At 46.9% G+C, this 27,134-nt stretch overlaps 1 protein-coding gene across 1 annotated transcript in view; it reads left to right on the plus strand.

Moving 5' to 3' along the window:
* mamdc2a (MAM domain containing 2a) overlaps positions 1 to 26,790 on the plus strand; it is a 52,227-nt gene extending 25,437 nt beyond the window's left edge. The window contains exons 6-15 of the mRNA XM_079516427.1: positions 3,886 to 4,039; positions 6,672 to 6,774; positions 12,054 to 12,147; positions 17,164 to 17,310; positions 19,814 to 20,079; positions 21,129 to 21,225; positions 21,352 to 21,507; positions 23,764 to 24,023; positions 24,652 to 24,736; positions 24,869 to 26,790. Of these exons, the coding sequence (XP_079372553.1) occupies positions 3,886 to 4,039; positions 6,672 to 6,774; positions 12,054 to 12,147; positions 17,164 to 17,310; positions 19,814 to 20,079; positions 21,129 to 21,225; positions 21,352 to 21,507; positions 23,764 to 24,023; positions 24,652 to 24,736; positions 24,869 to 24,930 (1,424 nt within the window). The 3' untranslated portion in view covers positions 24,931 to 26,790. The remainder of the gene's footprint in view (positions 1 to 3,885; positions 4,040 to 6,671; positions 6,775 to 12,053; positions 12,148 to 17,163; positions 17,311 to 19,813; positions 20,080 to 21,128; positions 21,226 to 21,351; positions 21,508 to 23,763; positions 24,024 to 24,651; positions 24,737 to 24,868) is intronic.
* Positions 26,791 to 27,134: the final 344 nt, after the last annotated feature.

Consider the following 27,134-nt stretch of genomic DNA (forward strand, 5'->3'; position numbering starts at 1 on the left):
CATGCATAGTCGGAGAATATATAACAAGGGTCGGTACTATAGGTGATCGACGTAGCTAACAAAAACATCTGATCAAATGAATGTATTGTACTGTGTCTTTGTGGGCCGAATCGTGGCATCGTGGCATACAAATAGATGTTTGTATAATTAGTATCACGATAAAATAATATGGCGACGTTAGAATGACACCACCAATGAGTGATCGCGTGTAATGTAGCTGCCCAGCGTATATCCAGCACCATCACGTCACCACATTCCACTGGCTGTTGGCTAGTAGTAGTTGCTAACAAACACTGCACAAATGGTACTGGCTATTGGCCGGGCCACAAGCCCGGGCAATAGCCAGTACCAATGTTGCTGGATGATTGCGACGCAATGGTGCTGGATATACCCTGGGCAGCTAGCTACATTACCAGCGGCAGCGATCACTCATTGGTGTTTCATTCTAACGTTGCCATATTATTTTATCGTGATACTACTTATACAAGCATCTATTTGTATTTGTCATGCCACGACTCGGCCCACAAAGACACTGCACAATAAAATCATTGATCGCCAGCAGCCGGGTAAAACGCCATGTAATAGTAGCGTGCACTGACTACAGCTAAAATGTTTATTTCTTTTTATATATTTAGAACTGGCATCAGATGAGGAGGAGGAGGAGGAGGATGAAGAGTCAAGACTGCGATGGCGTTCTCCGACACTGAACCGGATTCATTCATTCATTCATTTCAGGGGGGGCAGTTTTTGGGTGTTTTTTTTTATTTAGCCTACTCACACATAACCTGACTCCGCCAGATGGGGCAGCAGAGAGTAAACTGGGTTCCCCCCTCCTGCTCCCATCTGGGAACTCTCAGGCAGACTTGATGCCCGGCCACAAAACGGCCTGGCCAATCAGCAGCAGCTAGAAGCGAAGTTGCTCACAAAACGGCCTGGCCAATCAGCAGCAACTAGTAGAAGCTAGAAGCTGCTGCTAGAAGTTGCTAGAAGCTGCTGCTGATTGGCCAGGCCGTTTTGTGGCCGGGCATCAAGTCTGCCTGAGAGTTCCCAGATGGGAGCAGGAGGGGGGAACACACTGTACACTCTGCTGCCCCATATGGCGGAGTCAGGTTAACTCACACACACACACCGTCAAGGACTGGGTTTGGGGACATTTGGGAGGAGTAGCTCTGATCCATAGCTCTAAATGCGCATTTAGAGCTATGGATCAGAGCTAGGGGAGGAGTAACTGTTTTGTATGTAGGCCTACTTATTTTCTGTAATATTTATCATTTTATTATGTTAGTAGTCGTAAAAAATAAAAGACTCTTTTACAATGAGTTAGACCTGTCATGACTATTTTGTTCACTATTGTGAGGTTTATTGTATATGACTAAGCAAGTTTCAACTGTGATTTACTCTGTAACGGTAGATGGTAATAACTCAATTTCTTTTTTATAATACAGTATACATTCAAGTCTATATTTTGATACATATCATGGGCACCAAGTCATATCAAAACAATGTCCTTGGATGTGTTTTTTATCAAAACTGTGTTTCTTCATAACAGGTTTTTGAGATACATGCATGAATAGACAAGGTACTGGTAAGACTATGTAAACATGGTATATATCAAAATGTGCGTTAGAATGTCTAATTTTACCCCAAAAAAGAATTGAGTTTATATGATGTTCCAATTTCAGAGCTATGGGGACTTTTAGCTGGATAGGTCAGATTGATCATGACTGACCATGCTATTTATAGATGGCAAAATATCTACAGTGGTACATGTGAGAAACTTTTTATTTTATTTTAATTGAACTAGACAACTCACCCTTTAAAATGAGATATTGCATGGCTATGTACGCCCAGCAGAAAAAAAGTTATTTAGAAAATAAAACTTCAACCGGGCATAACTTTTTTTGGTTGTCCTAGAAACAGAAACAGTGTAAATGCAGGCTCTTTTAAATGGCTTCCAACACAAGAACTAAACATTGTATCAACTCAGTTCATTTTTTTCCTGGAAGCAGACAAGTCAAGCTTTCTCTGAAGGTCTTTCGTTGTCACACATTCACAACAGAGAATTTTCAATAAATCATTCAAAAACGCCATTCTGGCCATAGAGAAGTCTACCTACTATATAGAAATCCTTGAAACGCTCAAAGAGTTAATAACACATTACACACTGGTATTGGATTGGTACTCGGTTATCGGGAATTAAGGAAAAATGGTATCGGTACATCTCTGACACACACACACACACACACACACGCACGTGCACACACGCACGTGCACACACACACACACACACACACACACACACACACACACACACATACACACACACACACACACACACACACACACACACACATACACACACACACACACACACACACACACACACACACACACACACACACAGTATTTTGTTTTATGATTCGTTTATGTCCACATAAGAGGGTACAAGTACAGGGACACAAATTTACACGGTGCTGTAAAACGTAATGTCAGCAAATCCCGGACAAATACACATGCAAACACCTGTGTTTGCCATATTTGGTTACCAATAATAGAAGAGACAGCACAGAAATGTACAAATGCACTGTTTGGGGAGTGCACGCACGCACGCACGCACGCATGCACGCACAAACGCACAAACGCACACACACACACACACACACACACACACACACACACACACACACACACACACACACACACACACACACACACACACACACACACACACAGCCACACACTCACATGCACAGTAATTATAGTAACTCAAGCTTTCCCATAATTGTAGTGGAGTTAAAGAGTGCAATATTTGCCTCTGAGATGTAGTGGAGTATACGTATCTAAAAATGGAAACACTGAAAGCAGCATATATGTCGTTTTTAGTGGCCATTTTGGGCACAAATAACATGGCAGCTAAAGTCTTTGACTTCATTACCCAAGAGTCTCTACAAGCATATCTGGCGAGGAGGCGCAGTGATTGGCCACACTGTGAAATGCACTTACTTCACTCCCCGCCCTCCCGCGACATTCCAAATCCAACACAGGTTGTGCCTATAACCACGCCTCCGGGCAGGCATAGTTTTACAGAGGTTAGTGTTAAGGTTAGGGTTAGGTTTAGGCATAGTTTTACTGAGGTTAGGGGTAGGTTCAGGCGTCCTTGCACAACTCGTGAAGGTTTTGGAATGATGCCTTTTCAGCACTTTTACTACCTCAGAGGCAAATACTGTACTTTTACTCCGCTGCAACTATTTGAAAACTTTAGTTACTGGTTACTTTGTAGATTTTGATTATTAATATTATAAACAAAACATACATTAACCACTTCAGACCACATTTCGGCCATTTGAAAATAGCCGATCTACAGGCTTTATAGATCTGCTATTTTCAATGGCCAGGACACTTTTGTATTTTAAGTACATTTTGATACCAATACTGTTGTACTTTTATTAGAGTAAATATTGAATTCCTGACTTTCACTTGTAACGTATATGTCTACATTGCGGCATTGATACTTATTACTTACAGTTGGAGGCCATCGATATTGTCCTTTTCTTTTTGCTGAGGTTTGCGTGATCTGCGCAAAAGGACAGTTAACCCATTTTGGGCGGGAACCCCTTTTGGTGTTTTAAACATTATGTTATAATTTAGCTATTGAAAAATAGCAGATCTACAAGCTCATAGCGCGCCACCGAGTGGCGCGCTACGAGCTTGTAGGTCTGCTATTTTTAAAAAATCTTGAAAAGGATTTAGAAGGATTTTTTAAAATGTTGAGATCAGGCCTAAATGGGTCAAATGATAAGGGACAATATCGGTGGCACCCAACTGTAAGCAAAAACATGTGAGAACGTTTTATTTTTTCCTCCCACCACTGGCCGTGCGCGTCAGGTCACTACATGTACGTGGACTCGGTTTACGCCAAGCGCTTCCAGGAGGTGGCCAAGCTGACCAGCCCGATGACCACGGTGCCCATGGCGGGCTGCCTGTCCTTCTACTACCAGCGGGACCAGGAGCGCGGCAACCTCTTCTCCTTGTTCACCAGGCACGTGCACACACATAGACATCAACCTCTTCTCCTTGTTCACCAGGCACGTGCACACACATAGACATCAACCTCTTCTCCTGGTTCACCAGGCACGTGCACACACATAGACATCAACCTCTTTGCCTTGTTCACCAGGCACGTGCACACACATAGACATCAACCTCTTCTCCTTGTTCACCAGGCACGTGCACACACATAGACATCAACCTCTTCTCCCTGCTCACCAGGCACGTGCACACACATATACATCAACCTGTTCTCCTTGTTCACCAGGCACGTGCACACACATAGACATCAACCTCTTCTCCTTGTTCACCAGGCACGTGCACACACATAGACATCAACCTCTTCTCCCTGTTCACCAGGCACGTGCACACACATAGACATCAACCTCTTCTCCCTGTTCACCATGCAGGCACGTGCACACACATAGACATCAACCTCTTCTCCCTGCTCACCAGGCACGTGCACACACATAGACATCAACCTCTTCTCCCTGCTCACCAGGCATGTGCACACACATAGACATCAACCTCTTCTCCTTGTTCACCAGGCACGTGCACACACATAGACATCAACCTCTTCTCCTTGTTCACCAGGCACGTGCACACACATAGACATCAACCTCTTCTCCTTGTTCACCAGGCATGTGCACACACATAGACATCAACCTCTTCTCCTTGTTCACCAGGCACGTGCACACACATAGACATCAACCTCTTCTCCCTGTTCACCATGCAGGCACGTGCACACACATAGACATCAACCTCTTCTCCCTGTTCACCAGGCACGTGCACACACATAGACATCAACCTCTTCTCCTTGTTCACCAGGCACGTGCACACACATAGACATCAACCTCTTCTCCCTGCTCACCAGGCACGTGCACACATAGACATCAACCTCTTCTCCCTGCTCACCAGGCACGTGCACACACATAGACATCAACCTCTTCTCCTTGTTCACCAGGCACGTGCACACACATAGACATCAACCTCTTCTCCTTGTTCACCAGGCACGTGCACACACATAGACATCAACCTCTTCTCCCTGTTCACCAGGCACGTGCACACACATAGACATCAACCTCTTCTCCCTGCTCACCAGGCACGTGCACACACATAGACATCAACCTCTTCTCCTTGTTCACCAGGCACGTGCACACACATAGACATCAACCTCTTTCTCCCTGTTCACCAGGCACATGCACACACATAGACATCAACCTCTTCTCCTTGTTCACCAGGCACGTGCACACACATAGACATCAACCTCTTCTCCCTGCTCACCAGGCACGTGCACACACATAGACATCAACCTCTTCTCCCTGCTCACCAGGCACGTGCACACACATAGACATCAACCTCTTCTCCTTGTTCACCATGCAGGCACGTGCACACACATAGACATCAACCTCTTCTCCCTGTTCACCATGCAGGCACGTGCACACACATAGACATCAACCTCTTCTCCCTGTTCACCATGCAGGCACGTGCACACACATAGACATCAACCTCTTCTCCTTGTTCACCATGCAGGCACGTGCACACACATAGACATCAACCTCTTCTCCCTGTTCACCAGGCACGTGCACACACATAGACATCAACCTCTTCTCCCTGCTCACCAGGCACATGCACACACATAGACATCAACCTCTTCTCCCTGTTCACCATGCAGGCACGTTCACACACATATACATCAACCTCTTCTCCCTGTTCACCATGCAGGCACGTGCACACACATAGACATTAATGGGGCCTTCAGCCTTTTACCCATCTGTAAAAAAAAGAAAATAAATCACACCTGTGTGAACTGAGTGGTGCAACTCCCCTCTCCCTCCCCCTCTCTCTCGCTCTCTCTCATTAGCAGGCAACAGTGGCACTATCTCTCTCTCTGTTTCTGGCACAGCGCCCCTACTGGTACTCATAGTCATACTGGTGCTCATTAACGTCACACACATAGGTGAACACGGACATTGCTGTTCCTTGGAGTGGTTGCACCACAAAAAAAATAGCCCTCTCCAGACCATAAATGCAGCTGTGGTGAAAGAAATGCAAATTTTGCATTGAGAGATTTGTCTTCTGCGTAGCTAAAGAGCTGATCTACAAGCTCTCAATGCGACACTTTGTGAACTTGTAAATCCGCTATTTTTTGCTATTCTTTTTTTTTGCCAAAAGTGCCTCTTTAGGGTATTCCAGAGCCATAGAGTATAGACAGAGTTACGCAAACTCTGTTCACTTCATGGGGCCAGTCCAATGGCGGCTCTTCTACATAGACTTCTATTGGTTTGTCCCTATTTGAAGGCTTCAATTAGGGACAACCGGAAGTTTACGGAATGCATTGGAGTCTATGGGCTCGCGCGAGTACATTTCTGCCCCCTCAATATCACAACTCTTCTATTAGATGGCTCTGGGGTATTCCAGCCCTTGCGTCTCTAACGCTGTCTGCTCGTTGCTCCCCAGGGATCAGCTGGGTCTAACGCTCTGTGCTCGTTGCTCCCCAGGGACCAGCTGGGTCTAACGCTCTGTGCTCGTTGCTCCCCAGGGACCAGCTGGGTCTAACGCTCTGTGCTCGTTGCTCCCCAGGGATCAGCTGGGTCTAACGCTCTGTGCTCGTTGTTCCCCAGGGACCAGCTGGGACACTACGAGGAGGTCTGGAGGCCAGACGTCTACACCACGTCCAACTGGATGCCGGTGGCCGTGGACATCAAGGCCCCACACCCCCTGGAGGTCAGAGCCCGCCGTCGCAGTCAGTGTGTGTTTCTTCTGTGAATGTTTTGGATTGCAGTGCGGTTCTCAAAGGACCCCCCCCCATGACTCTGAGAGTTATACACTCTCAGACCTACATGTATAAGGGTTTATTTGGAACCCCCTCAAGGGACCCAGAGTGTCCCTATAGATCCCACTGGCAATTAACTGTTCAGCTCGAGACCCAAAGAAGAAATGTGGTGTGTCCCCCGGGACCCAAACTTACAAAACGTTGTACACTCTAAGAGTTATACACAACCCCAAGGGGCCATTTGGAAGCCCCTAAAGTAACCATGAGGGTCCCTGTTCCCCACTTTGAGACCCAGAGTGTTTCCACTCAAAGGCAGCACCCTGACTCTGTTTGACCAGAATGGAACAGAGCCTTCATTAGTATCATTGGTAAAACCTGTGAAGGAAGTAAGGAGGCAATCTCTTTCCAATGTGACCGCTGTGCAATACTGTGGTTGACCTCCATTTTGGGGCAGGAACCCCTTTTGGTGTTTTAAGCATTATGTTATACTTTACCTATTGGTAGACAAAGCAGGAAAGGGCGCACACCAGTATTGGTGAGGTGCTGGCCTAAGGCAGTAAATAAGTAAAACATAAGAATAAGAATAAGAAAAGGCCGCACACACGTAGCCACGATGCTGTACTTTACCTATTGAAAAATTGTAGATCTATAAGCTCATGAGCTTGTAGGTCTGCTATTTTTGAAAATCTTTGAATATATATTCTTTCAGAGTGAACGTTTTTAACTCAAATCTTTGCTTCTGTGGGGGTCCCTGGAACAACATATTTTCAGATGGGGGTCGGAAACCAATTACATATAATCTCCTTAACATCAAAATGTTTGAGAACCACTGACATAGAAACATGGGTTTTTCAGAAAACTTTCAGTTTTTAGAAGACTTTTGTAGAATGGAGCTCAGGTCGAAATGGGTTAATGAACCACTTCAGCTCCATCTACACGATGTAATCCAAAGTGCTGAGCGTGACGTGACTTGACTTCCAACGCGGTCTCACCCACACAGTGGGTGTTCCGCCAATGATTGGCTTTGTCTTGTAAATGTCCATTAGATGTGTGGCGTCCATTAGATGTGTAGTATAGTATGTATAGTTTACATAGATACTCCACTGTTACGTTCTTAGTTTACGCATGATTCATGATAACTACTTTTTATACATGTGATGTATGCCATGCTTTTTGTTTTTGCTTAATGTAAGTCGCTCTGGATTAAGAGCGTCTGCTAAATGCCTAAATTGTAAATTGTAAATTGTTTACAGCACGGCTCTAAATGGAACAGGTTACGTCATGGTTACACTTTGACTCGCTACATTATGTACACTCTCCGAGTTACAAATGGATAAACGACCACTGAAGATTAGACCCAGCAAGTGAGCTGAGAGTGAGGCTCATACACACACATATCAAACGCACATTCTGTGTTCCGTCTGTGTTTGATGGCCGCCTCGATGCTTTTCCAATGGAAGTCACATGGTTTGACCAAACATTTGTGTTTGATGGCTATGTTCTGCGGATTTACAAGTTCATGGGGCGGCATGGTGGCTCAGGGGTAGAGTGGCCGGATGGTAACCAGAAGGTTGCCAGTTCGAAACCGGGCTCCCCCCAACGTTAGTGTCGAAGTGTCCTTGAGCAGGGCTCTGAACCCCTAATTGCTCCTGATGTACTGGTTGGTGCCTTGCATGGCTTCCGCCGCCATCGGTGTATGAATGTGTGTGTGAATGGGTGAATTGATGCACAATCTATGTAATGCGCCTTGGATAAAGGCGCTATATAAATGTAGCCTGGCTAATAAGCCAGACTCAAATCACACTGTCGTGTGGTATTTGAGTCTGGAGATGCTGTGTATGGATCTTGTTTCCCGGGGGGCGGGTTCAAACATTTTCTCTTTGACGTAATTGGTCAGAGCTACTGTCAGTCAAAGGTCTCAAGCATTGAACGTCACTGTACCAAAGCCCGCCCATATTGCATACCGTGTCCCGATTGGCCACGGGTGTACAATTGAGCCTCTCCAGACCGTAATCCGCCGGCAGGCAATTTTTTTTTGCCAACGGCTGATTCGGTCTGGCTTATTAGCCAGGCTAATATAAATGCACCATTTATCAAACACAAATTATGTTAATTCCTACTTCTGGACAAGGCACATGAGAGGCGTGTCCACGTGGGCGTGTCAGTTAGTGTGCATCAGTCGCACGGCGGACATTCTGAGAACGCGAGTCCCACACTTTGCGTGCTCTGCTGACAGAACCAAGGACGGGGGCAGAGTAGAGTAGACTCACGGCAAACAAATCCGCACTCACGGAAGACTAGCCCCTCCAATGCATGGCTTTTGAAGATTACGTCATGTGGCAGCCAAGTCTATGGACTTTTTAATGTTTGTTTAGTGCAGGGGTTCTCAACCCGTGGGTCGCGACCCCTCAGGGGGGTCGCCAAATTATTTTGGGGGGTCCCCAAATTATATATAAAAAAAGGGGGTTTCTTTTTTTTTGCAACTGGATGGCTGGAAAGTGGAAATGAAGAGTTTACATATAGTACACATAGTACATGCATACACCTTCCTAATGATTATATCTGGTTTCAGTATTTATTTATGGTGTATTGTCTCTATTATTAAGGTTATTGTAGCAGTCAATTTATATTGGGGGTCGGGAGGGGGCGGGGCAGGGGTCCCCGGCCAAAAACGTTGAGAACCCCTGGTTTAGTGCACTAAATGATGATGTAAGACGTTGTGTAAATACATCTCGTGACTCGTGGACAATGAGATGAGGATGATGACAGTGTCAGACTGTTAGCCACACCACTAAAGCACAAGTCGTGTGGCACCCCTCACTTCACATAGTCCTCCTACACACTGTAGGAGTTTTAAAGTTGTCGGCGAGTCATCACATAGTTATGTATTTCACACTACAGGAGTCTTTTTTTTTAAATCGACTGTCATTATAATCTTTGTGGCTTTCCCACTAAACGATTGGTCGCCGACTATAGGCATCACACACTGCAAGAGTTCACCAAGATGCGATCCAGATTCCAGACCCGATACATATAGGCTACATCATTTGTTTTTTATTCCAATTCATTTTGACATCGCACGTATGTGCAGGATGTCGTGATACAAGTGCGAGACCGACACCGACACCGACATAGGAGGTTTCCACCCGACAGAGACACTATGAACACGTGCATGAGAGTAAAACACTATGGGCTCCATTTTCGTCACCGCTAAACCCCTTATCCCTAAACTTCTTTACCTTTTTTTACTATTTTGCTAAACATTTTTGAATAGTTAAAATGGCCAGTCTACAAGCTCACAACGTGTCAATGTAGATTGGCTGGTTGAACTATTCAAAAAAGTTTTTCAAAATAGTAAAAAAGGCAAAGAAGTTTAGGGATAAGGGGTTTAGCGGTGACGAAAATGGAGCCCTATGTTTGGGAAGTGCTGCAACATGCTATGAGCTTACAGATCTGCTATATGTTTGGGAAGTGCTGCAACATGCTATGAGCTTACAGATCTGCTATGTTTGGGAAGTGCTGCAACATGCTATGAGCTTATAGATCTGCTATGTTTGGGAAGTGCTGCAACATGCTATGAGCTTACAGATCTGCTATGTTTGGGAAGTGCTGCAACATGCTATGAGCTTACAGATCTGCTATGTTTGGGAAGTGCTGCAACATGCTATGAGCTTACAGATCTGCTATGTTTGGGAGTTGCTGCAACATGCTATGAGCTTACAGATCTGCTGTGTTTGGGAAGTGCTGCAACATGCTATGAGCTTACAGATCTGCTATGTTTGGGAAGTGCTGCGACATGCTATGAGCTTACAGATCTGCTATGTTTGGGAAGTGCTACAACATGCTATGAGCTTACAGATCTGCTGTGTTTGGGAAGTGCTACAACATGCTATGAGCTTACAGGTCTGCTATGTTCGGGAAGTGCTGCAACATGCTATGAGCTTACAGATCTGCTATGTTTGGCGCAGGACACCGGCCGGCCGGCGCACAACTACTGCAAATATAAATCAGACTTTAGTAGCCTAGTGTTTGGCTGTAAAACCTGAGTTTTCTTTTTTAAATCCTGCGTGTGTGTGTGTGTGTGTGTGTGTGTGTGTGTGTGTGTGTGTGTGTGTGTGTGTGTGTGTGTGTGTGTGTGTGTGTGTGTGTGTGTGTGTGTGTGTGTGTGTGTGTGTGTGTGTGTGCGCGTGCCTGCGTGCCTGTGTGCCGTGCGTGCGTGCGTGCGTGCGTGTGCTGTCTTGGAGGATCTCCAGCTGGCACACACACATTCCTGCAGCTTTATTTATGTTGGTGACACACACACACACACACACACACACACACACACACACACACACACACACACACACACACACACACACACACACACACACACACAATTTTCCATGTGTTTCCATTGGGCTCTCTCACATGAATATGGTTTCTTGAGACTCGCCTCTCAGTACCATTTCCTTTACAGTCTCCTCGCCTGCCAAAACACTCTCCCAGCAACCCCCCCTCTCCCTCCCGGTCTGTCTGTCTGTCTGTCTGTCTGTCTGTCTGTCTGTCTGTCTGTCTGTCTGTCTGTCTGTCTGTCTGTCTGTCTGTCTGTCTGTCTGTCTGTCTGTCTGTCTGTCTGTCTGTCTGTCCGTCCGTCCGTCCGTCCGTCCGTCCGTCCGTCCGTCCGTCCGTCCGTCCGTCCGTCCGTCCGTCCGTCCGTCCGTCCGTCCGTCCGTCCGTCCGTCCGTCCGTCCGTCCGTCCGTCCGTCCGTCCGTCCGTCCGTCCGCCCGCCCGCCCGCCCGCAGTGGAACTAGCTGTTATATAACACCCGCCCACCTACCGGCCTCAATGAAGTCACCTCGGCACCGCTGAGCTCCCAATTCAAAGTTTACCTTGAACTTTGTGTGCGTGTGTGTTTGTGTGCGCGGGTGCGTGCGCGCGTGCGTGCATCGGTGGGTGTGAGTTGGTGTATGTCTGGGTTTTCATTCATGTTTTCAATTCACAAGATACTACTGCTGCTAATACTGTGAATAAAATTCACTTTTTTATTAACAGTGAAGCATAAACACTTAAAGGGGCTCTCTCTCTCTGTGTGTGTGTGTGTGTGTGTGTGTGTGTGTGTGTGTGTGTGTGTGTGTGTGTGTGTGTGTGTGTGTGTGTGTGTGTGTGTGTGTGTGTGTGTGTGTGTGTGTGTGTGTGTGTGTGTGTGTGTGTGTGTGTGTGTGTGTGTGTGCGCGTCTGTCTTTACAGGTTGTGTATGAGGTAGCGTTCAACAGTGCCAGAGGAGGATATGTAGCAGTGGATGACATCTCCTTCTCTCCAGAGTTCTGTCACTCAGAGACAGGTGAGTGTCTCACATGTGTAGTACCTCTGGTTACATGCAGTCATCAGTCCGACAGCTCCGACACCCTAACCTAACCAAATCAAACTTTAAAATCCATTGAATCCTAACCTCCAAATTGCTCTCAATTACAGGGGATAGATTAGATACTCCAGGGCAATGGCATATACACAAAGAGCCATTTAGATTCAAAATCTTGATATTAACACTAATGGGTTTGACACTGCGTATATTCTACGTCCGAGCATAGACATGGTAACGCCCCGCCTGCCTCTGATTTGCAACGATATATCATTGCTGTTGGGCAGAAACCTTGTATCTCCATATATTATTTGGGGGTCCTGGCAAAGTTTGGGAATGAACCCTTGAATATACAGTTGTGTGGGGTGTGTTGCAGGACGCCCACAGCCAGGGACGGATTAACCCCCACGAGGGCCCGTGGGCCGGTAATATTTGCAGGGCCCCCATAGCGCGTGCGTGCGACATTTTCGTGTTTTTCCGTGTTTTTATCATCTTTTTAACCTAAATTTAACAAAATCAACAGCCAATGGAGGGCCCCAGGAGCCCTTTTCAGGGCGTCAAACCTAGTACCTCACGGTCCAATTTCCCCGAAGGGCCCCTGAGAGCCAAGGGCCCCTGGGCCACGGCCCCACTGGCCCACTGGCTAATTTGTCCCTGCCCACAGCCTGCCTGAGTGGAGGGACTCACTCCTCCCTACCAACTATCAACTCTGTATAGAGTTGTGACCATGGCTCTGACCCCATGGTCTACCCCGCCCATACAGTGGTGGACAGTATGAAGTACATCCACTGACCCCATGGTCTACCCCGCCCATACAGTGGTGGACAGTATGAAGTACATCCACTGTGACCATGGCTCTGACCCCATGGTCTACCCCGCCCATACAGTGGTGGACAGTATGAAGTAGACCATGGCTCTGACCCCATGGTCTACCCCGCCCATACAGTGGTGGACAGTATGAAGTACATCCACTGACCCCATGGTCTACCCCGCCCATACAGTGGTGGACAGTATGAAGTACATCCACTGACCCCATGGTCTACCCCACCCATACAGTGGTGGACAGTATGAAGTACATCCACTGACCCCATGGTCTACCCCGCCCATACAGTGGTGGACAGTATAAAGTTGTGACCATGGCTCTGACCCCATGGCTCTACCCCGCCCATACAGTGGTGGACAGTATGAAGTACATCCACTGACCCCATGGTCTACCCCCTAGTGGTGGACAGTATGAAGTACATCCACTGCTACTTTAGATGCTTTTCGTGTTTCTGCCCAACAACAACGACATGGCTTTTGATTGATTGATTGAAGTATTTATTAACAGTTTGCAGAATTACAGTACATTTCAAGCACAACTCAATAGAAAAAGTGGCAAGTAGAAGATGCAACCTTGGGGAATTCACTCTTCGCTAAGTCCCACCCAAGCCCGTTCTTGGCCAATACCACGTTAGCGACGGTTACTATGTTAGGATCCTGGTCACGCTTTCAATGCTGGTCAAAATGTTTCAGCAGTGTCAATAAATATATTTGCTGTACAGCATGTGTGGACCTCAGAAAGATGGTTTGTTTTCTTACCTTGTTATGAGCAAACTAGTCCATTCCATGAATCAGTTTATGACATCAGGAAAACTCGTCTTTTGATAGATTTATAAAGTAACTATTTTGGTGTGAAGCGGTTCTGGTGTTCCCAACTCTCGTTTGTAAACAAGTCGCCATGCTGTTTGAGATGCACCCAGCTGCAGTCCCAGACATTTCTCCTAAAGTGTCTCCCTCAAACACGTCCAAAATTGTGTATGGTGTTTGCGACAAGTGGACGAGATCAAATACATTTGTTTAATGTTTACATCCAACGGCCTGAGACCGAGGCTACTTCAGAAGTGGGTGTACAGATTTGGACCAATCAGATCGTTTTGTAGGCAAACCGGAACTTCTTACCACACAAACTTGTCAGGGTTGCCAGGTCTGCTTATTTCCCGCTACTTTTGGCTTAAGGCTAATAATTAGTGTATGTAATACATTACCAAAACATGAATTATCATAGACATATGCCTACATAGTATTTATAATGATAAATGCATACAATCTTTTTATTATGATTATATATGGTCATATTATTGTGTTTGTTTTGGCTTGTTTTTCTTGATTTGGCTTTAAGAGTTGGCTTGTTTTTGGAGGTGGGTTGGCTTATTTCTCTCACACAATGTGGCAACACTGAAGTCAAAACAAAAACAAGACAACCTTGACATTTTTTATTAAAAATATAACCGCATGAGTTTTCCTGATGTCATAAACGGTCAGAATCAGCTTAGTGTTCTAAAAGAGTGACTTTGAGAGCTGTTTCCCCGTTACAATGGAAGTCAATGAGAGCCTATTTTTATTTCTAATATGTACTATTAAACTGCACAACGGAGCGAAATAATTCATGGAATGGACTAGTTTGCTCACAACAAGGTAAGAAAACAAACCCTCTTTCTGAGGTCCACACATGCTGTACAGCAAATATATTTATTGACACTGCTTAAACATTTTGACCAGCATTGAAAGCGTGACCAGGATCCTAACATAGTAACCGTCGCTAACGTGGCATTGGCCAAGAACGGGCTTGGGTGGGACTTAGCGAAGAGCTAATTGCGAGTGTGGTTGCCTATCTGTGTTACATATATGATTGGACAATATACGGTGACACCACAGTATGAGGGCAAAAAAAAGTGTATCCTGTGGAATTATATGCATGGGGGTGTAATTGTCCAATCAGAGGAGAGAAAAAAAAAGACCTGTATAGAATAGTCTAGAATAGTCTGTTTGTCTATCGGCAACCAGACTAATTAATAAGCGAGTGGTGGCCCAAGTTAGCTCCAAGTTACTCAAAGCAGCATCCAGTGGCTGCATGGGCGACAGAGTGGACAGACCTTGGTGTTCGTCTATGGTAATGCCATACAGTTGCTCTACCTTGATTCATTTCACATCTACGTCTACTAGTTTAAAACGTTTTTTTTTAAAGAACATACTGGTATTCGGCAAGTTCCAGTTCTACTGAAGTCTGTTCCATTCAAATCATGCGATAGCCTCCGCTCCCCTACCTCTTATTTATTTCATTTCCAGCTGAAGAAGTGCCCCTAGGCAGCGCTTTCTTCCTCATAAAAGCTGCCTGTGTGAATAAGCCCCACGTGGCCTGGCGGGTATACTGTATGTCGGGCTTTATACTTGCATAAGAGCAGGACTGATTTGTTCCTGACCTGTTGTTTTGCCAGGTAACATTCCAGGGGAGAAACTCTGTGAACTCGGCATGTGTTCTGTCAGCGTACAGCAGGTGTTACTGTGGTAGAGCCTTAGATCAGTGGTTCCCAAACCAACCTTTTCTGGGTCAGCGCTTAGTGCCCCACGTGAGAATCTCTAAAGCGTGTGCGGCCCTCCCCCCTCATCTGAGCGCTTAAGAACACGGCAGCCAAGCATGTTTACTTTTACAATTGTTTTGAAAGACCGTGAGTGACACACAGCGAAGGTAGTCGGGCTCGGGAATCAAACCCATGACTCATTGTCAGGCTGCATTAGAGCCTATAAGTGATACGCATGGCCTGGTGGTTAAGACACGCATGCACGTGCGTGCGCACACACACACACACACACACACACACACACACACACACACACACACACACACACACACACACACACACACACACACACACACACACACACACACACACACACACACACACACACACACACAGCACATGTTATCCTGCAGAGTTCAGTTGTGTTTAGTAGCTCATTGACCCATTGAGTTTATCCACCGTGACATGAGATGTGTGTTAATCTGATGGCACTAATTGAACGCTGCTCGCTCCCTGAGTCGGCCACTTAAAGGAGTGCTTCACCCCCCCCACCCCCCACCCCCCAAAAAAAGAATCATAATATAGCTTCCCTGTGAAGCCTTGATTACATGGAGAATTTTTGTTTTTGTAGCATTCATTTAAAAACATGAAGAAAGAACTAGATGAACTGAAGTGGTCATGTATATGGTCAGTATCACGGTCAGTATCATGACAGTATGATGGTCAGTATCATGATAGTGTCATGATGTCAGTATCATGACAGTATCATGGTCAGTATCATGATAGTGTCATGATGTCAGTATCATGACAGTATCATGGTCAGTATCATGTCAGTATCATGTCAGTGTCATGGTCAGTTTCATGGTCAGTATCATGACAGTATCATGTCAGTATCATGGTCAGTTTCATGGTCAGTATCATGATGTCAGTATCATGTCAGTTTCATGGTCAGTAGCATGGTCAGTATCATGACAGTATCATGTCAGTATCATGGTCAGTTTCATGGTCAGTATCATGCCAGTATCATGGTCACTATCATGACAGTATCATGACAGTCTCATGGTCAGTTTCATGGTCAGTATCATGACAGTATCATGGTCAGTTTCATGGTCAGTATCATGACAGTATCATGGTCACTATCATGTATTTTTCTTGTAACCACCGCGCTCTGACATATCTGGTGTGCAACTTACTGTATCTGGTATCCTCTTATCAATATCATCCATAAAGGTACTGGGTCGCACACAGTGTCACAAAAGAGACAAACGTCTCTCTATCATGTCAGTATCGTGGTCACTATCATAGTATCATTTTTACAGAATGTTTGCCCCCCCCCCTCTCCCCACTTATTATGACTACGGTTCATCTGGCTAAAATATAGATCATTGTATTGTCAGTGTTGTGTTCTCTGTTCCAGAGCCTACAGTGGACCCGTCAATAGATCATTGTATTGTCAGTGTTGTGTTCTCTGTTCCAGAGCCTACAGTGGACCCGTCAATAGATCATTGTATTGTCAGTGTTGTGTTCTCTGTTCCAGAGCCTACAGTGGACCCGTCAATAGATCATTGTATTGTCAGTGTTGTGTTCTCTGTTCCAGAGCCTACAGTGGACCCGTCAATAGATCATTGTATTGTCAGTGTTGTGTTCTCTGTTCCAGAGCCTACAGTGGACCCGTCAATAGCAAACTGTGACTTTGAGGACGGCTTGTGTCTCTACTACCAGGAGCGAGTGGAGAGCAAGGTGTGGAACAGGGTTTCGGTGAAACCCAACGTCTACCGGATAGGAGACCATTCCACGGGGACAGGTGACCTTTCACCTTTCATGTACACTCTGTATGTCATTCTTAACCTTTTGTTTTTCTTAACCTTAACCCACCCCAGTTTCATATGTGTTAGGCCACGGGACCAGGGACCACTCGTCCTTGAGGGGGTTCCAGGTGGTTCCCAGCTAAATGATGGAGAGTTGGTAATCAATTGGACCCTGATAATTCTTTAACTCTTAAGATAGTAAAATCAAACCAAAAGATGTGTACTGTGTTTGGGAACCAGTAGTATACACTGTTCTTTTGGGTCATGGGTTAAAATAGTCGACGTTGGTCTCTCCGGTCCACAACGATTCTCTCCTCCTCCCTCTGACCCCATGCAGGCTCTTTACTGGTTCTCTCCACCTCCCTCTGACCCCATGCAGGCTCTTTACTGGTTCTCTCCACCTCCCTCTGACCCCATGCAGGCTCTTTATTGGTTCTCTCCACCTCCCTCTGACCCCATGCAGGCTCTTTATTGGTTCTCTCCTCCTCCCTCTGACCCCATGCAGGCTCTTTACTGGTTCTCTCCACCTCCCTCTGACCCCATGCAGGCTCTTTACTGGTTCTCTCCACCTCCCTCTGACCCCAGGCTCTTTATTGGTTCTCTCCACCTCCCTCTGACCCCAGGCTCTTTACTGGTTCTCTCCTCCTCCTCCCTCTGACCCCATGCAGGCTCTTTATTGGTTCTCTCCTCCTCCCTCTGACCCCATGCAGGCTCTTTACTGGTTCTCTCCTCCTCCCCCTGACCCCATGCAGGCTCTTTATTGGTTCTCTCCACCTCCCTCTGACCCCAGGCTCTTTACTGGTTCTCTCCTCCTCCCTCTGACCCCATGCAGGCTCTTTACTGGTTCTCTCCACCTCCCTCTGACCCCAGGCTCTTTATTGGTTCTCTCCACCTCCCTCTGACCCCAGGCTCTTTATTGGTTCTCTCCACCTCCCTCTGACCCCAGGCTCTTTACTGGTTCTCTCCTCCTCCTCCCTCTGACCCCATGCAGGCTCTTTATTGGTTCTCTCCACCTCCCTCTGACCCCAGGCTCTTTACTGGTTCTCTCCACCTCCCTCTGACCCCAGGCTCTTTATTGGTTCTCTCCACCTCCCTCTGACCCCAGGCTCTTTACTGGTTCTCTCCTCCTCCTCCCTCTGACCCCATGCAGGCTCTTTATTGGTTCTCTCCTCCTCCCTCTGACCCCATGCAGGCTCTTTACTGGTTCTCTCCTCCTCCCCCTGACCCCATGCAGGCTCTTTATTGGTTCTCTCCACCTCCCTCTGACCCCAGGTTCTTTACTGGTTCTCTCCTCCTCCCTCTGACCCCATGCAGGCTCTTTACTGGTTCTCTCCACCTCCCTCTGACCCCAGGCTCTTTATTGGTTCTCTCCACCTCCCTCTGACCCCAGGCTCTTTATTGGTTCTCTCCACCTCCCTCTGACCCCAGGCTCTTTACTGGTTCTCTCCTCCTCCTCCCTCTGACCCCATGCAGGCTCTTTATTGGTTCTCTCCTCCTCCCTCTGACCCCATGCAGGCTCTTTACTGGTTCTCTCCTCCTCCCCCTGACCCCATGCAGGCTCTTTATTGGTTCTCTCCTCCTCCCTCTGACCCCATGCAGGCTCTTTATTGGTTCTCTCCTCCTCCCTCTGACCCCATGCAGGCTCTTTATTGGTTCTCTCCACCTCCCTCTGACCCCAGGCTCTTTACTGGTTCTCTCCTCCTCCCTCTGACCCCATGCAGGCTCTTTACTGGTTCTCTCCACCTCCCTCTGACCCCATGCAGGCTCTTTACTGGTTCTCTCCACCTCCCTCTGACCCCATGCAGGCTCTTTACTGGTTCTCTCCACCTCCCTCTGACCCCATGCAGGCTCTTTATTGGTTCTCTCCACCTCCCTCTGACCCCATGCAGGCTCTTTACTGGTTCTCTCCACCTCCCTCTGACCCCATGCAGGCTCTTTATTGGTTCTCTCCTCCTCCCTCTGACCCCATGCAGGCTCTTTACTGGTTCTCTCCTCCTCCCCCTGACCCCATGCAGGCTCTTTATTGGTTCTCTCCACCTCCCTCTGACCCCAGGCTCTTTATTGGTTCTCTCCTCCTCCCCCTGACCCCATGCAGGCTCTTTACTGGTTCTCTCCACCTCCCTCTGACCCCAGGCTCTTTACTGGTTCTCTCCTCCTCCCTCTGACCCCAGGCTCTTTACTGGTTCTCTCCTCCTCCCTCTGACCCCATGCAGGCTCTTTACTGGTTCTCTCCTCCTCCCTCTGACCCCATGCAGGCTCTTTATTGGTTCTCTCCACCTCCCTCTGACCCCATGCAGGCTCTTTATTGGTTCTCTCCTCCTCCCTCTGACCCCATGCAGGCTCTTTAATGGTTCTCTCCTCCTCCCTCTGACCCCATGCAGGCTCTTTACTGGTTCTCTCCTCCTCCCTCTGACCCCAGGCTCTTTACTGGTTATCTCCTCCTCCCCCTGACCCCATGCAGGCTCTTTACTGGTTCTCTCCTCCTCCCTCTGACCCCAGGCTCTTTCCTGCTGGCGAACACCCGCTTCGCGTCCAGACCGGGCTACGTGGGCCGGCTCCACGGACCCTTCCTGCCGGGGAACCACCGGTACTGCCTGAGGTTCTACTACCTGCTGCACGGCTTCAGGAAGGTGGACAACGCCCTGGTCCTGTACATCTACGACGAGAACAACGTGGCCCAGGAGAAGGTGTGGAGCCTGGCCGACAGCACCAGAGACGTGTGGACCGAGGTGGACATCACCTACACCAAGCCCATGCCCACCAAGGTACTGTGGGGGGTGGGGCGATTCCTTTCATTTTTTTAATTTTTTTTAATTTTTTATCCCACGATTTTTGCAACCCTTTTTTTTCACCCAGTTTCTATTATCTAATGTAATCCTGGGCACTACACTCCCCCTGCCAACCTGGGGAGAGCCAGTTTCCCCAGTTGGACGTAGCGCATGGAAGGAACACGTTATTCCAACCAGTTCCTTTCCCCTCAATCAGGCAGCCCGGCTGACCAAGGGGAGGCAGTATAGAGACCTGCAGGATTAATGCATGTTTTTTGTGGGACACAGAGAACATGCAAACTCCACACAGAAAAGGCCTATTTCAATTGGAATGGAATATGACCCAAAACAATTGAATGATATCGACATGATTTGACATGTTGATCACATGACAACAGAGACAATGATGTGTAAGCTACTGACATTAGCACTTGCCGATAGGCTTGATAACCTTATGCAATGGTTAAAATGTAATTTAGACAGATGCCAGGTGGCATCCTACAGTTTTTATAGTTTCAATGTACATATCATTTATTTTCGTAATGTCCTCAAATTTTGGAAATTGGCGCATTTTGGGGGGCCGAAAGATGCCCATGTATGGTGCTTGGCCACTGTGATTGGCTGGTAAGGTGTGCCATTCTGCACTGTGATTGGCTGAGCATCACATAACGTTAAGTGGAACGGGTCATATCCTGAATGGGTATGGATTAGTTATTATAATGTTAGACTGATGCTAGGTTTTTTGGTTTACCTATGATCCTAGATTAGGCGCTACACTGTCTCTCTGTATTTGATGCACGATTGCACGTGTTTACTGTACTTTGCTTACTGTAAATCACTCTGGATTAAGAGTGTCTGTTAAATGCCTAGCGTGTCAATTGTGTCAATGTTGGACAAAATCGGTAGGAGTTGTAGCAAAAGGTGCAAACATTAAAATTAAATTAAACATAAGTGGTTGGTGCATGTGTGTGTGTGCGTGTGTGCGTGTGTGCATGCGTGCGTGCGTGCGCGTGCGTGCACACATGCACACGTGTCTTGACTTGCAGGTGGTGTTTGTCAGTATATGCAAGAACTTCTGGGACTGTGGCCTCGTAGCCATCGATGACATCACCGTCACCTTGGGAGACTGCCAGCTTACTGCGGGTAAGACGTTGTTGAATGCTCGCCTATTTGTGCCCAAATGTTTCACCAGCTGTTTGTCTATTTGCAGTGCACCCACGACGGGGACATGTGTATACAGGGTTGATATGGTTGCGTGTTTGATTGCAGCATCTCGAGCCTCCCTGCAAGGCCAGTGCACCTTTGAGCAAGGCATGTGTGGCTTCGTTCAGGAGAAGGAGCGGGACGACGCAGACTGGCTGCGGGTTCGAGGACAGACGCCCACCTCCTACACTGGCCCTAGAGGGGACCACACCACTGGGGTGGGTGAGTCAAACATTCACCTCCTACACTGGCCCTAGAGGGGACCACACCACTGGGGTGGGTGAGTCAAACATTCACCTCCTACACTGGCCCTAGAGGGGACCACACCACTGGGGTGGGTGAGTCAAACATTCACCTCCTACACTGGCCCTAGAGGGGACCACACCACTGGGGTGGGTGAGTCAAACATTCACCTCCTACACTGGCCCTAGAGGGGACCACACCACTGGGGTGGGTGAGTCAAACATTCACCTCCTACACTGGCCCTAGAGGGGACCACACCACTGGGGTGGGTGAGTCAAACATTCACCTCCTACACTGGCCCTAGAGGGGACCACACCACTGGGGTGGGTGAGTCAAACATTCACCTCCTACACTGGCCCTAGAGGGGACCACACCACTGGGGTGGGTGAGTCAAACATTCACCTCCTACACTGGCCCTAGAGGGGACCACACCACTGGGGTGGGTGAGTCAAACATTCACCTCCTACACTGGCCCTAGAGGGGACCACACCACTGGGGTGGGTGAGTCAAACATTCACCTCCTACACTGGCCCTAGAGGGGACCACACCACTGGGGTGGGTGAGTCAAACATTCACCTCCTACACTGGCCCTAGAGGGGACCACACCACTGGGGTGGGTGAGTCAAACATTCACCTCCTACACTGGCCCTAGAGGGGACCACACCACTGGGGTGGGTGAGTCAAACATTCATTGCTTCCCTTGGATCGACGTATATCGTCACTGTTGTCCGGCAGAAACCTGTGTGCCAAAGTGGCCATTGAGAGAGAAAAAATTATAATTACATGTTCAAGTTAGTAACTTGAACGCTCAAGTTAATAATTCAATGTTTAGTTTTTCATAAATGAGAGATACAAGCTCACAACGAGCAACGAGCAATTGTGAGCTTGTAGATTTGCTATTTTCAAAGAATTTCACCTCACCTATAATGACATCCAAAATAGGGACGCCAGGTTGTGGTTGTCTGTGGATTTTATAAATTAAAAGTTAATTAATTAGTATTAACAAGAGCTTGGATTCATTGGAACACATTTTTTCTATTTGCCGAAAAAGTAGGCTAACAATGTTTGACATTTGATACTGTAGTGAAAGTCTCTCTGTAGTGAAAGTGTATTTTTGTTTAAATGTGTGAGAGTTGTGTGAGACATTATATACTAGAGGATATGCGCATGACATCATCGTACCCAGAAGTTATGTGGGATACTGAGTGTCAAAAAACTACTTTCTGGCCTTGACAGCCCATACATCCAAACAGAAAAGTGCTAACTGATTGTATTTAACAACATTAAACTCACCAACATTGCAGCTGTACGGAAACTTTAATTATCCACTTTCTATCTGAAAAATGGTTGTTTCATAAAAATCCACCACAGACATCTTATGAGCTACTTTCTGTCAAGACATTCCGTGCTGGTGATAATTTTTCCAAGTGTCAGGGTTTGGAATTAAGCGCTCGTTTTCATTATGTGCAAGCAGCTTCCAAACGATGCTCCATGCTGCTCAATGTTTTGCCACTCAGTCTAGATGACTGTCTCAGTGGAAAAGTGATGTAGCGCATAGTCTACATACTCTCTATAGTCAACAGTTTAATATCCTAAAGTGAGCATTTGTGCAAAATTACAAGCCGTTCCCTCCCTTGGGAAGTTGTATTTATACAACGCAGTTTCGGGAGAAGAGACCTCCTTCCGCTTGACCTTAACCACTCCTCCCTCCTTAACAACCACTCCTCCCTCCTTATCAAACTCACCTGCCCTTCATTATCACCCGGCCAATCCCCGGTGCAATCACCACAGTATAAATACACCTGCGATCTCTCAACCAAGTTGTTTGTTCTGCTCCACGACAGACCAAACATGGGTTGTGAGTAAGTACTGCACTTGTAGATCGGCTATTTTTGCCATTCTTCAAATTTGCCAACCTCCTCCACCCCAACCTCCTCCTTCCGCCTCGATTCTCTAGGAATCCAGGGGGGGGGCAGTGACGGAGCAGAGACGACCAACCGCTCATTCCGAGTAGAGCAAAGATGGCTGTCAGCTCCAGAGACTACGCCCCCACCCTGAGTCTCGCCCTACCTTGGGTTCCTCACCCCATTCCTCATTCTGTTTCAATAAACTGCTAAACTTGAGCGAAGGTGTGGTCTCTTACTAGTGAAAGTGGAGTTAGACCCTTGAACCAGAATGGCCCCATTATCAGAGTCCGTGTCTCACACGTGTACTCGTGCTCCCTCCCTGCTGCAGGTCACTTCCTGTACATCGAAGCGTCTTTGATGCGTCCGGGTCAGAAGGCGCGGCTCCTGTCGTCGGACCTGCGGGGGTCCCGGGACCCCCAGTGTCTGGCCTTCCACTACCAGATGTACGGCTCCGGCTCCGGCATCCTGAGCGTGCTCCTGCGCCAGCCCCACCAGGAGAAGGACACGTTGCTGTGGAGGCGTCGGGGGGAGCAGGGCGTGGGCTGGCTGCGCGCCACCGCGGACTACACGTGTACCGCCAGGCATCAGGTACCGCCCCGTCCGCTGCAGTGCTTCTCAACCGTTTGCATGTCAAGGAAAGCCCCAAACAGACTCTAGGGAAGGGTATTCTTTCCAAAATGGCGTACGCCAACTGGAACACACCACAGGAATATGATTGTTTTTTTTGTTTTTTCGAAACCGGATCACACAGATCCGTTTTGGAATGTCCGTGGTGGAGGAAAATGATTGAAAATAGCAGATCTGCTGTTTTTGCCAACATATAAATGGATAAAGTGGTTAAAATGATTGTGACTACTACTTTAGCTGGGGACCCCATGGGGGTCTCCGGACCCCACTTTGAGATCCAATGCATCAGACAACAAACACCCATTTGATTTATCATTTGATTATATTGTTTATCTCTGGGACCCGATTTACAAGTGTTTAACTCTGAGAGTGTACAAATGCAACCAAATAGACCCGTATGAGTCAATTTGGTTCCAATTCTACACTCTCATAGTTAGAGTTACTAGTCACTTTTCAGATTAAGATAATTCAAACAAAACATACCATTATGGAAGAAGAAAATGCTTGTTTATGCTTACTTATATATCTGAAATGATATTGATAGATATCAAATGTACTCAGTTTCATATGGACATTTTGTGTTTTTCAGATTATAATTGAAGCGATTCGAGGCCCAACGTTAAGAAGTGATATCGCTATCGACGATATTTCGCTGAAAAGAGGGCCCTGTAAAGGTGAATACTTTACATCTGTACAACACTTTGATCTTGTTTACAGATGCTTGTAGCCCCGATGCAGTACTTTGCAGAAAAGAAAGAAAGAAAGAAAGAAAGAAAATAATTGTATATCTCTCTCTCTCTCCTCAGACCCTGGTGATGTTATTCCATACTCTGGCTTCTCAGAAAACTTCAACGAGATTGAATACTGAGGCCGTGCAGAATGTAGTTGTTTTATTTGTGTGTGTGAGTGTGAGTGCAGTGAGGTGAGTTGCTGTGTGGGTACAACGTAAACCAAGTACAGTATGTGTGTTTGAAGCCTACTGCGACAACTTACTCAGCGACTGAGCGATGCTTCTGTTTCGACCAGGACTTTTCACAACATGCCGCCATTCTTATTTTGCCTTTCTGTTGTGTCAGAGCTTATAAGAAACATGCCAAGAATGCAATATGTTCTGTTTTTATACGTGCAGCTTTTCCGATTACATTACGAGGTTAATGCAATTGCATTGGATGACGGTGCACATCAAGGATTAATGTTTCTCGCCGCCTGTTTTCAAAGCAATTCACTTCCCTTTGAAGATATTAAGGGCTTTTGATACACTTTGTTGCGCGCAGTGACGCGCACCAAAAATAGCTGATCTACTCTGCAGTGTTTGGTTCTAGAGTTAAAGATCTCTTTTGGCACAGTCCAAGTCACAAACTGTGACAAGCAGGGAGGTTCAACGCAGAAGAGTTTAGCGAAACTTGTGAAGCTACTGACCCAAGTTTGCGAGGTTGGGTGTCGGTTTGTTTCACAATTCAGTAAAACAGATTTTTAACTTTGACAACGGATTTCGGTCCAGCTTTATATCGTCGTGTCAGAGTGATGCCATGTGCAGGGTGTCCACAAAGTCCGTAGTCATCACAGGGACCCTTGTTTTTGAGCAGTGCTAACTGCTAACCTCTCCAATGTGTGGCTTTGTGTGCATGTCTACCCCTCCCGCTCACTTCACACAAGTGTGATTTGTTATTATCCTTCCCAGACCTGAGACCTAAATCTGTGGTTCTCAAACATTTTCGTGCCAAAGACCCTCCAAAAGTATATGTATTTTGCCACGTACAGTAGATTAACCTGACTCCGCCAGATGGGGCAGCAGAGAGTACACAGGTTCCCAGGGGGGAACATGTGTACTCTCTACTGCCCCATCTGGCGGAGTCAGGTTACACGTAGATGGCTTCCCATCTGAAAAGGTATTGTACCAGGGTGGAGAGGGAAAGAAATCACACTTGTGTGAAATGAGGGGCGCCCACTGTATATATATATCGGCCACATGACGCCTTACGTCGTTATTTAGTGCCCTAAACAAACGTCCATATAGACTTGGCTGGAAAACGGTTTTACATCATAAGTGCTCTAAACAAACATTGTAATATCCTCATAGTCCATAGAGTCCATAGACTTGTCTGGCAAACGATTTACATCACAAGTGCTCTAAACAAACATGAAACATTCCATAGACTTGGCTGCCATGTGACGTAATCTTCAAACGCCATGCATTGGAGGGGCTAGCACCCCTCAAAAATAGCACACCCCAGTGTGACGTGAGCAGTGCCTTTGAGGTAACTGGGACTTCAGTGCTGCTGCACCCACTATTAAGTATTTGATGATGGTGTTTGCTTAAAGCAAACATAAAAAGTCCATAGACTTTGCTGCCACATGATATCATGTCTGAAAGCCAGACGTTACCTCGGAGGGGCTCAATGATGTATGATGATGATGTATAGATCCACATGATCTCACATGACATCATAGGGGGTGGAACTCATAATAATTATATTGACACCCAGACACACACAATGTTGGAGCGGTTAGCACCACTCAAGAGGCCAACTACAGACCTCTGAGGGACTCCGGTCAACAATGTACATAGGGTTTTAAGTTTAATGGAGATGGCACTCGTGACAGAGTACAATGCTAAATGTTCCATCCAGGTGACTTTTTTATGAGGAAAGCATGGCAAACGCGACACAGATTTATGCTGCAGCATACTGTCTGTAATTCTTTTCCAATAAAGTAAAAGGGAATTACATTTGAAAATGGTTTGTGGTTTGTTTCTTAAAGGAGCATTCAGTGATTTGGTTGATTTGGAAAACCACCCAGTCCGCCACGGTAACAAAATGTGCACATGCACGCTCTACAGTGGGGGGAAGTGCAACAGGCCAACATAATGTGCACCAAGGCACTCGATCATGATTGGAGGAAGGCCCCTCTCATCCTGATTGGATGAAGGCTTTGCCACCCGCCACCAAAACTGAAACTAGGGTTTTTTGACCCCAGGGGCTCACTGGGGACAGGGAGGAACTCCTTATATGGTCAGCACACTCTATAGTAGGGAGGATTATCCAGAAAAAAAGAAAAAATAAGTGATATTTG

The sequence above is a fragment of the Electrona antarctica genome (assembly GCF_951216825.1).
Source record: "Electrona antarctica genome assembly, chromosome: 12".
NCBI lineage: Eukaryota > Metazoa > Chordata > Actinopteri > Myctophiformes > Myctophidae > Electrona > Electrona antarctica.